Source organism: Chanos chanos, chromosome 11, assembly GCF_902362185.1.
Source record: "Chanos chanos chromosome 11, fChaCha1.1, whole genome shotgun sequence".
Taxonomy (NCBI): domain Eukaryota; kingdom Metazoa; phylum Chordata; class Actinopteri; order Gonorynchiformes; family Chanidae; genus Chanos; species Chanos chanos.
The window spans coordinates 18,770,213-18,781,037 of record NC_044505.1 but is presented as its reverse complement, the minus strand read 5'-3'; the positions used below and the strand labels follow the sequence as shown (position 1 = coordinate 18,781,037).

Here is a 10,825-nt window from a genome sequence, read left to right as displayed (position 1 = left end):
ACGTCAAGTAAAAAAAAAAAAAAAAAGGACGAGTATCAAAGCTTCCGGTGATCTGAAAGAAATCGAAATCTTCTCTTGGTTCCCTAACACACTTCCTTCCCCCCCTCCCTTATGACACTCGCTCCTCTCCGACGCTTTCAGAGAGGCGCTCCCTTCCAGCTCCCCTTTTTTTTTTTTTGCCTTCCCTTCGACCGCTTCCTCTCCCTTTTTTCGTGTTTCGTGTTCACTCACCAGGATGAAGCCGGTGACGACGAACAGCATCTCCAGGCCGGAGTAGATGAAGAAGGGACAGAGCAGGCGGAGGCGATAGTCGCGCAGGTGTTTGAAAGGCAGCTGGAAGATGTTCCCCCAGCCGATACTGCGCAGGTCGATCTCCTCAGTCGGCCGGTACGCTGCCCCGCACAGCGCTAGGAACTGTGGGATTTGATCTGATTTTAACATTCAGTTTTTAAAAACAACAACAATAATAATAATAATAATAATAATAATAATAATACTGATAATAACACCAATAGTAATGCTAATACTACTACTACTAATAATAATTATAACAGTATGAATATTATATTATATGAATATATTATATTATATTATTATTATTTATATATAATAAATGTATGGATGTGATTCAAGTGAAAAAAAAAGTAGTAGAAGAGCAGAACACACTTTCAGCTTCACTTGAGTAAGTCTGACTCATTCATTGTCTTGGCACGGAAATTAAAAGTACCTTGACTGTCAAACAGGTCAACGCTTTGAATAAACACATTTAAAAAAAAAAAAAAAAAAAAAATTATTCTCTTTTCATCTGAATTACCTTCAACTTGAGTGAAACTTTGATATTTTTTATATCTAATATAAACGTCTGTTAAGCGATTCCATACGGGAAGACTTCAATAGCAGAAATCTAGGTTTGCATTTAACATATAGCGCTTTTGCACATGCGATTATGTTTTCACAGTGAGATGCACTAAAAATAGATATACAATTCATTCATTCATTCATATGATCAGACAATGACGCAGCGTTGGTCCCGGAGGCAACATTTGTAGCTTTGTAATAGAGTCTAGTGTGGTTTTGGGCTTGAGGGGAGTGTTTATAGTTTGGAGATTAGAGGAGGAGGAGAATAAAATGAGAGATCTCACTATGATCATGGCGAGGAAGGCTGCTCCCATCAGAACGCTCTCCACCTCGATGAGGAGCAGGGAGCGAGGGAGGCGCTCCAGTACCGTTTTATTAAAACCAGTGGTCAAACCCTTAGTGTCCGCTCCTAACAGAGAGGGACAGAGAGAGAGAGAGGGAAGGAGAGACAGACAGAGAGAGAGAGAGAGAGAGAGAGAGAGAGAGAGAGAAAGAGAGAGAGAGAGAGACCGACAGACAGAGAGAGGGAGGGGGAGAGAGGGAGAGAGGGAGAGAGAGAGAGAGACTAGTTACATCACAACTGCCTTTGGTAATATATATTTATTATAACCATTCCAATAATGCTTCATTGAATTCAAGCAAACTGAATTCCAGTCAACTGAACTGAGTTGAGAGAGAGAGCCACAATGATAGACAGACAGACAGACACATACATACGTACATACATACATACAGACAGACATACGTACATACATACATACATACATACATACATACATGCATAATACATACTAGGGATGTACAAAGAGCAATGTATTTGTATCTGTATTTGTTGAGGCATCAAAATTATTTGTATTTGTATTTGTATTTCTATTAGAATAAATGTGGAAACAGGCGTAACAATACTGTTTTTGTTTTTATTACACTTCTAATTTTAGGATATTAAAGTGTTGAGATGAGTGTTCTTCAAAAAACTATTACAATAATTATGAACACTTAAATGTAATTCTGGTTTATGGTTTTCATAAACCCAGCAATAAGCATGTATAACCATAAACATCATTGAAAAGACAATTGTTTTGAAACTAACATTCAGCTTCTAATCCACACTCAAGCCAATAAACTAAACTCTAAACAAACAAATGCTTATGTAAACATCGAGAACCCTGACACCACCTGCCCTGATTGGAGGATGAAACCATGTGACACACAGGCTGACTGAGCAGTACGCACGGTCTGTAGGTGAACAGATCAACATTCCACACAATTTAATTTATAAAACCATCAGGGAAAAACACTGGGGTGAAAACAGCAACAGAACGGGAGTGTTTACCACAGGTTTTCGCGTTGCTAGTTGAGTGTGGCACGTCATGCAGAAATCCATTGAGAAAGAAGATCATGGGGAACTCCGCAAAAACGAAACTGAGCTGAAAACACACACACACACACACACACACACACACACACATACAGACACGCACACGCGCACACACACATAAATATTTCATCTTTAATCACTAACAATCTAGTAAGAATACAGTGGGCAGGACCTAAGGTATGAGGTCAGTGATTGGCTACTGATTTGACTGACAGCAGTAAGACAGCACAAAAATTAGAGCATTTCCTCACATGGAAGAAAATGTAGAAGACTGATTGGAAGATGATGATGTATCGGTGATAGGCTCCCTTTGGTACTTTCTTCTGCTCCTGTACATGCTCCTCCTTATAGTTCACAAACTCATAATACAACTGAGCCATCCTGTGAGGGAGAGTGAGAGAGAGAGAGAGAGAGTGAGAGAGAGAAAGGGGGAGAGGAGAAGAGAGAGAGAAGGATAGAGACAAAGAGCAGGGGAGAGAGAAAAGGAAGTGAGAGGGAAACAGAAAGAGAGAGAAAGGAAGAGAAAAAGAGAGACAGAAAGAAAGAGAGAGAGAAACAGGAAGAGAGAGAAAGGAAGAGGGAAGGAGAGAGAGAAAGAGAGAGACAGACAGACAGAGAGAGTGAAAAAGAGAGGAGAGATACTTTTAAAATGGTTGCTCTTTACCTGAGAGGAGGGGGTGAAAATACTGTATAATTGATACAGTGACAGATGACTGCAGACAGCCACATCCTCACCTCGTGATGTAGTTCCCCAAAGACGCCCACAGCGGGACGATGACCACTCCTACAGCCACCGCCGAAGGTACCAGGGTGTAGTATCGCTCCCAGTAATTGGTCGAGACAAACAGCGCATAGATCCCAGATGCCAAAAACATCATCCATTTTGTCCCCAGGAAACTGAGAGACATTTGAAGGAAAAGCACACATTTGTTAAAAACTGCAGTTTAGTGTCACAAACATATAACTTATTCCACATTTGTAGACCCCAAAGTCCTATGTATTAAAATAATATGATTTATCTTCCTAATGCTACTATTATATCATATCATATTATATATACAGTAAGTTATAGTTCATTATAATATCAGTGAGGTAATAATGAACAGACCATGCATGCGGGGAAAACTGAAAAAAAAAGAGAAAAGATGAGAGAAGGCGAAGAGTGAAGTGAAGGGTGAAAATAAGTAAGAAAAGTGAGAGAGAAATACACAGAGGTTAAAACTTCCTAAAAGATTCCTAAAAAAATAAAAAGGGAATCAAAGGCTTAATTATCACTTGCTTTTGCAAGTCATTAGTTCAGTTTCTCAGTGAAAGGGAAAAAAAACCCTCCTCTATAAGTAAACAGCCTATTTGTGACGTGGTCACAGGTTTAATCACCCCAGACGTGCACAATGAATATTCTAAAACATTATAATTACGTCTGCATTCACAGCTAAAGCGGATGACAGAGCAAGAAAAGGTGTTAGAGAGAGAGAGAGAGAGAGAGAGGGAGAGAGAGAGGGGAGAGACAGAGAGAGAGAGAGAGAGAGAGAGAGAGAGAGGAGAGGGAGAGAGAGAGGGAGAGAGAGAGGGGGGAGACAGAGAGAGAGAGAGAGAGAGAGAGAGAGAGAGAGAGAGAGCGAGAGCGAGAGAGCGAGGGGGGGGGGTGAGAGAGGGTGAGCGAACTGAAATAGAGAAAGAGTAGGAAGAGCAGAGCTTAAAAAAGGAGAGACAGACAGAGACAGATAAGCAGATGGGCAGATGTAAATAGAGCAAAAAAGAAGAAGAGTGAGTGAGAGAGAGAAAGCATGAGAGAGTGAGAGAGAAGGGGGGGGGGGGTGAGGCATACCGGATGAGCACTGGGGTGTAGAGCAGGCCAATGACTGGGGTAAAGTTAATGCCCATCAACACTTTCTTGTCAATGTCCTCCAGCCCCAGGCTACCATACTTCACCTCTCTGTACGTTTCATCATAGTGTAGGATCAGCTGCATCTGTAACAGACCTAACACAACACAACACAGCACAGCACAGCACAGCACAGCACAGCCCAACACAACACAATACAACGCAACACAGCACAACACAACACAACACAGCACAACACAGCACAGCACAACACAACACAGCACAGCACAGCACAGCACAACACAACACAACACAACAACACAACACAACACAACACAACACAGCACAGCACAGCACAGCACAGCACAACACAACACAGCACAGCACAGCACAGCACAGCACAACACAACACAACACAACAACACAACACAACACAACACAGCACAGCACAGCACAACACAACACAACACAACACAACACAACATAACACGTCATACAACTCAGCATGTCATAATCCAAATCAACACAAATAATAATATAATAATAATATTCTACAACGGTGATTCCCAACTCCAGTCCTGCGGACCCACTGTCCTGCACGTTTTTGTTTTAACTCTTCATTATCACAGTTAAATGAGCTAATCAAGGGCTTGATGATTAATTGATCAGTGGAATCAGGTGCGTCAGTCCTGAATTAAAACAAAGATGTGCAGGACAGTGGGCCCTCAGGACTGGAATTAGGAATTACTGCTCTACAACAAAGATGTCTAGTGAGACACCTTCAACACAACTGCAAACAACTCATCACAAACTCAGACATCTCAGTGAGTAATCCAACTTAAACACAACCTCATACATTATCTAAACCTCACTCATTATCTAAGCCGCTTATCCTGTTTAGGGTCGCGGGGGGTACTGGAGCCTATCCCAGCGCTCATAGGGTGAAAGGCCCTGGACAGGTCGCCAGTCCATCGCAGGGCAGACACACAGACAAACACACTCACACACACACACACACTTTCATACCTAGGGGCAATTCGCCTAACCTGACTGTGGGAGGAAACCTGAGCTCCTGGAGGAGACCCACGCAGACATGGGGAGAACATGCAAACTCCACACAGAGAGGACCCTGGCTGCCCGGCCGGGAATCGAGCCCGAAACCGGGCTGCCCCAACCTCATACAACTCAATAGAGTTTCACCTGCCTCAAACACACCTAACACAACTCAAAACAACCACACTACCCAGCAGGCCATTCACTCACTAATTCATTCATGATCTAAGCTGCTTATCCTAATCAGGGTCGCAGTGGGGGGTGCTGGAGCCTATCCCAGCACTAACTGGGCAAAAGGTAGGGAAACACCCTGGACAGGTCACCAGCCCATCGCAGGCCACTCAGCAGACCACTATATACCAAAACAGCTTAACACGACCTCGTACAACTCAGCATAACTGCCTACAATTCAATGAATCGTGTACCTCAAACCAACCTCACATAACTCAACCCAACTTCATATACCTCAGCATGTCAAATGCAGAATGACTGCAAACAACTGAACACAGCCTCATACACCTTAAAAATGTCATCCAACTGAACACAACCACATAAAACTCAACATAACTGTAAACAAGTCAACACAACCTTATCCACTTCAAACATACAGCTCTGGACAACCACAAAAATATCAGCTAACAAATCAGCACACATCACACACCAACACAGGCCAACACAACCTCACAAAACTCCACACACAACCTTTTAAAACTCATCCCAAACTCATAAAACTCAACACAACTTCACACAACTCAAAACAACCACACAACTCAGCTCAACATCACACACCACACCACGTCATCCTACTCAACACAACCTCAAAACTCAACACAGCACAACTTCTCGCAACAACACAATTTTAAATTTCAAAACAAAGTCACAAGACTCAACACACCATCGTACAACTGAACATAACCACCTTAACTCAACACCATCTAACTCAACTCAACTCAACTCAACACAACACAGCACACTAGAATACAAAATGCCACAAAAGATGATGGAACACAGACAGATTACATCACAATACTACAAAACATGACACCTCATACCTTGATGCTAAAAGACACGACAGAGTTCTCACTGTGCATGCAAGAAAACCTCATATGCAACGCAAAGCATCTCGATTCATCGCCGACCGTGTTAAGTATGCTTAGCGCGTGCTCGACCGGCGTGCACGTGCTGATGGTTTTGGTCGGTCAGTCAACTCACCCATGTAAACGCTGTATAAAATCATGACTCCACAGCTGGCCCCCAGCACGTTCTTTACCACACCCAGCCTCTTCCTCCTGTAGTACTTCCTCTCCTCCTCCTCCTCATCGTAGTCTGACTGAGGCCCAAGGAACTCCTCCACCTGAAAGAAACAGATTAGGATAGATAGATAGATAGATAGATAGATAGATAGATAGATAGATAGATAGATAGATAGATAGACAGATGGACATACAGATAGATAGATAGATAGATAGATAGATAGATAGATAGATAGATAGATAGACAGATGGACATCCAGATAGATAGATGGACAGACAGACAGGTAGATAAAAGCGTTTTGGTTTTTTGGGGGGTTTTTTTTTTTACTTTGTCACATAAATTATTGAAAAGCAAGTTTAATATCGAAAAGTTCCTTCCTTTTGTACAGATAAGATTAGTTTACAGAACAGGGGCAACATGAAAATGTTGTAGGCTATACAATAGCCTGTGCAGAGCAATGTTAAATAAACCTCTTCCCACGCGGGTAACCTCACCTCCCCCTGAATGTTGCCCTCGGCTCCCCGAGCATGTAATACATTTCTCTCCTCGGCAAGGGGAGCTGCTTGCACCTCCGCCTCTCTGTACACGTTACCCTCCACGGCCGCTGCTGCCATCTTGTGGTCGCAGCCAAAAAAAATCGCCTCGGCAGCGATTGCTGTAGAACAGTAAAAAAATAATGCATGTCCAGTGTTGGTGAAGAACTAGAACAAAGAGATGTGTTTATCCACACCAGTATTATCCAGCATCGAGACTGCTCTACGTTGACCAGATATGTGTATAAGATTAAAAACTGATCACTAAACGTAAAAATGAATCACATTTCCATATGAAACTGACTGCCGATGGAAATAAGATCTTGCTTAATGAATCACCTTTCAGGTGAGAAACGTTTTCGCAACTAACTCCATGGAAAAGTATTAATCATACGTCATGAAGCAATTCCACTTAAAAGTATATTTCATTGGATTTCCCTACCAAGTGCAAAAAGCGGTCATGCTTGACTCAACTCTAAATGCACCAATCGATCTTTGGAACACCTGCTCTCCGTAATCTTTAATTATTAAACGTGAGCAAACATGTTTGCACAAATACTCACCACAATGGCCGCAATTTCCAAACGCAGTTTGCCAACTGTCCAGGTTATGGACTGGTTAAGTGCAGAGACGTACTTTTTTCGACTGGTATCTCTCGACGTATATCCCCGATTGTATGACTGAAGCGCAGCGATAGTCCAAATTAAATCTAAGAAAAGGGGAAACGAAAGTCTCGTCTTCTCACTTCCCTCTTCTGGAGATTTGAGAAAGTTTACTTCTCTTAAAGAGACAGTGCTCGATCATGAAGTTCAAGAAAAGTCTCGTAAAGCATAGCATTGCCCCAAATACAGGCTTCTCCTGGTTAATTTATCTCGAAGTGGATGGAGTGTCGTTAGTTTTGTACCCTCTAAACTACAAAGGCCTACAACCTTAACTTTCACTAAGAGCGCCATTCCTACCGATACATCGGTTAACACTGACCTCGACAGATGGCGTTTAAACGCTCATCAGAGCGACAGCAATCTTGTCATCTGAAAGTCACATCTTGCCAAGAACTAAATGTTCGAGTAGAGAAAAGTCACACTTTTGTGTACCCTCTGAACGTTTACCTGTTTTTTTGTTTCGTAAATCCATGAAAGCGCAGTTATTTTTAAGACAGAAAAAAAGCAACACGGCAGCCAAACACAAAGAAATATAGACACGCCGTTATTTATTCAAGTTGTGCAACAGAGGGGAAAAAAATAAGTCAGGAATAGAGTAAAACAGCATTAAGTGTTCTTTAAGTCCAACAGATGTTTTCTTTTTTAAACAGAATACAAATATATGTTAACACCATACACAAAAGAGCGAGATCAGCCGATGTGCAGCTTTAAAAAAAAAAAATCTCTCAACAAACATTCACGCACTGAGAACCTGGTCCATGCACAACTGTCAAATAAAAAAATTTAAACGTAAGGGGTGAGTATAAGAGTCAACAAAAACAAAGTCACACGGACTGTCAATCATTTCTCCTTTTTTTCTCTGGCATTTGTCCTCCTTCACAGTGAGCATCAAAGAAGTCCCCTTCTGTCACCCGGAAATGCTCCACCACACAAAAGTCCAACGGTTCCCAAGTGTTTCAGCTCCCTCAAAAATGCTCTTTCTGGGAGTTTTTTTTGCGATGCGACGTTCAAACACTCCTTACCCAAACTCCCCTCGTTATCCGACTAGCTTTACTTTAACATCCAGACCTGTGATACAAACACCCCGATTACATTTCTCACACCCAAACCGATGTCCAGGACCCCCCCCCCCCCCCCCCCCCAAAAAAATCTCACTTTGAATGAACAGACCTATTGTATACATCTAAACATCTAGAAGACACAGTGCAGCTTGTCCCACCGCCCCCCATTCATTTTATTACAGCACCCCCACACTTGCCCACTCTGTTAGTCCAGAGGGGGTGTGTGTGTGTGTGTGTGTTGGCTCTTATCCGCTCCCAGCCGCTGCTCTCCTCATCATTTCTTCGTCCTGTACGGAGAGTTCGGTGAGTTTGCGTCCCAGGCGCTCGTGCAGGTCCAGATACTTGGCCACGCAGCGGTCCAGACACACGGCCTCGCCCTTCGACAGCTCTGCCTCCTTGTAGTGCGGGGGGACGCACTTCCTGTGACATGCATTGGTCATGCTGCAGAAAAGGAAGGTGAAGCGTGTGAGCTAGGAGACGTACACACACACACACGCGCAAACACACAAATAAAATACAGAATGAAACTGAGATGACATGTGACTATGGCAGCGCGACTTGTGGTAACGGTACATGTGCGCTGTTCATATATGCGTCATTCCAAAAAGAGAAATGGCACCGTGGCAAACACACTTGTGGCTGTGGAACTACACAGTTCTGGCCAAGTTGCAGTTATGATCATAGCTGCTTTCAGAATGTTTTTAACAGTGTCTCAATTTGTCTAAAAGTAATGACATACATAAAATCATCTTCAAAAAAAAAATCAGTTGACCAAAATTTGGGTACCAACATCACCAACATACGTAAACTGTTTCGAACACTAAGGAAGCCAAAAGCACGAGTGACAAACTGTCGGCCTCGCCATTTAAAGACCGTTATGCTATTATACCGTTGGCATGCAGGGCTGTTCTGTACTGAATGAAGTCATTCGCAATGTCTCATCATGTAATATTCATCAATACTACACAGGTGGCATTGAGTTCCCATACGTAGTGTGTACATTAGGTCTGCAGGCAGATGGCGTGCTCCCAGACATCTCTGTGCGTATTTAAAATGACAAACGAAGAATGCATGTCTGTTAGGCTTATGGAACTTAAACAACGTAGTACTTTATCACAGTTACAGGAAAAAGTCCTTTATAATAAAAAACAGGAAAGAACTACAATCAACGTCGAGCTCGACCTTTGTCAATGCCTGAATAAAGTGATCAAACTTAGCTTACTGTTTATTTGCAAGCTAGTGTAACTGCAACCTTGAGATTACTGATGCGCTAGCCAAAGCTAACTGCTGTATACCTGTGCACATTAGTTAACGGTGATTCCAGCGTTAGCATTGTAACGCGGTTTAATCGGAGGTCTGTTTACGCCTGTACAACAGCTTTGCAAAAACAAGCAATCAAATCATTCGAAGTCACTGCGTTCTTAAAGGAATCCTGTCTGATCAGTGACGCCAACAACCGCTAGCTTTAAGTTACGAGATGTAAACGTTAGCCAACATTACCGGTTATACATATCTGCCATCATCTCCACTTCAAGCTCCGCCGCCAACTGCTGTGCTTTCATGGGGTCCATCTCTACAGTCAAACCTGTCCGCTCTAAGCCTTTTCACCCCAACACACTGGACTTTCTAAGCTACGGGCTCCGTTAAATGTACGAGCCCTTACAGAACCACAGTAACCTTCAGTTACAGGATGAAAAAACACGTGCGGTCTCCCGGTTATTGGCGGACAGCGCTTCCGCTGTCAATAAAGTTTTCAATTCAAAAACGGTAAACGTCATCGCATCACTCTCAAATCACTGCTAACTGTGCAAAACCACAGTTTGCAATTATATCCAGAATCTTGTGAGAAACGTTTTACATTTAACTAATTTCGCACAATTCAGCAACTTTTATAACAGCTAAAATATAGGAAATAGGGCATTATATTATATTATTCTGGTATCAAGTCAATGCTACCAAATGAAAACTGTTAAACGATACAAAGTGTGAAACAATTTATAAACTCGCTTAAAAATAGTTTAAAATATGTAAGAGTTTAAAAATAGAAAGTAAGAGATTTATGGCAGTAGTAAATGATTTTGAGCCCCTTCAACAACCAACTTACACAATATGTTGATGAGGTCCAAGGTGGTGGACCTGCTGTGTTTCCAATATGAAGAGCAAGGGGAACTCAGTCTGTCTCATCTCCAGTCACATTTATC

The 10,825-nt window shown here is 42.3% G+C and overlaps 2 protein-coding genes across 2 annotated transcripts in view; both read right to left on the bottom strand.

Moving 5' to 3' along the window:
- The window catches only part of unc93b1 (unc-93 homolog B1, TLR signaling regulator), a 10,926-nt gene extending 3,082 nt beyond the window's left edge, over window positions 1–7,844 (bottom strand). The window contains exons 1-9 of the mRNA XM_030788110.1: window positions 7,465–7,844; window positions 6,863–7,023; window positions 6,327–6,468; window positions 4,065–4,218; window positions 2,972–3,133; window positions 2,488–2,617; window positions 2,192–2,285; window positions 1,143–1,267; window positions 232–414 (exon numbers count right to left, since the gene is read on the bottom strand). Of these exons, the coding sequence (XP_030643970.1) occupies window positions 232–414; window positions 1,143–1,267; window positions 2,192–2,285; window positions 2,488–2,617; window positions 2,972–3,133; window positions 4,065–4,218; window positions 6,327–6,468; window positions 6,863–6,982 (1,110 nt within the window). The 5' untranslated portion in view covers window positions 6,983–7,023; window positions 7,465–7,844. The remainder of the gene's footprint in view (window positions 1–231; window positions 415–1,142; window positions 1,268–2,191; window positions 2,286–2,487; window positions 2,618–2,971; window positions 3,134–4,064; window positions 4,219–6,326; window positions 6,469–6,862; window positions 7,024–7,464) is intronic.
- An 869-nt stretch (window positions 7,845–8,713) lies between these two features.
- Window positions 8,714–10,325, bottom strand: timm10 (translocase of inner mitochondrial membrane 10 homolog (yeast)). Its single transcript, XM_030788136.1, has 2 exons — window positions 10,125–10,325; window positions 8,714–9,065 (listed from the first exon to the last, which is right to left on the bottom strand). Exons 1-2 carry the CDS (start codon window positions 10,193–10,195, stop codon window positions 8,870–8,872), a joined length of 267 nt encoding a protein of 88 aa, XP_030643996.1. The 5' UTR covers window positions 10,196–10,325; the 3' UTR covers window positions 8,714–8,869.
- Between the last annotated feature and the right edge of the window lie 500 nt (window positions 10,326–10,825).

Bases quoted from the DNA above. Each gene is read 5' to 3' on its own strand.
- timm10 (XM_030788136.1), bottom strand. From the start codon at position 10,195: ATGGACCCCATGAAAGCACAGCAGTTGGCGGCGGAGCTTGAAGTGGAG. The intron at 9,066-10,124 runs GTAATGTTGGCT...CCTTTTCTGCAG, and splicing joins ATGGCAGATATGTATAACCG to CATGACCAATGCATGTCACA.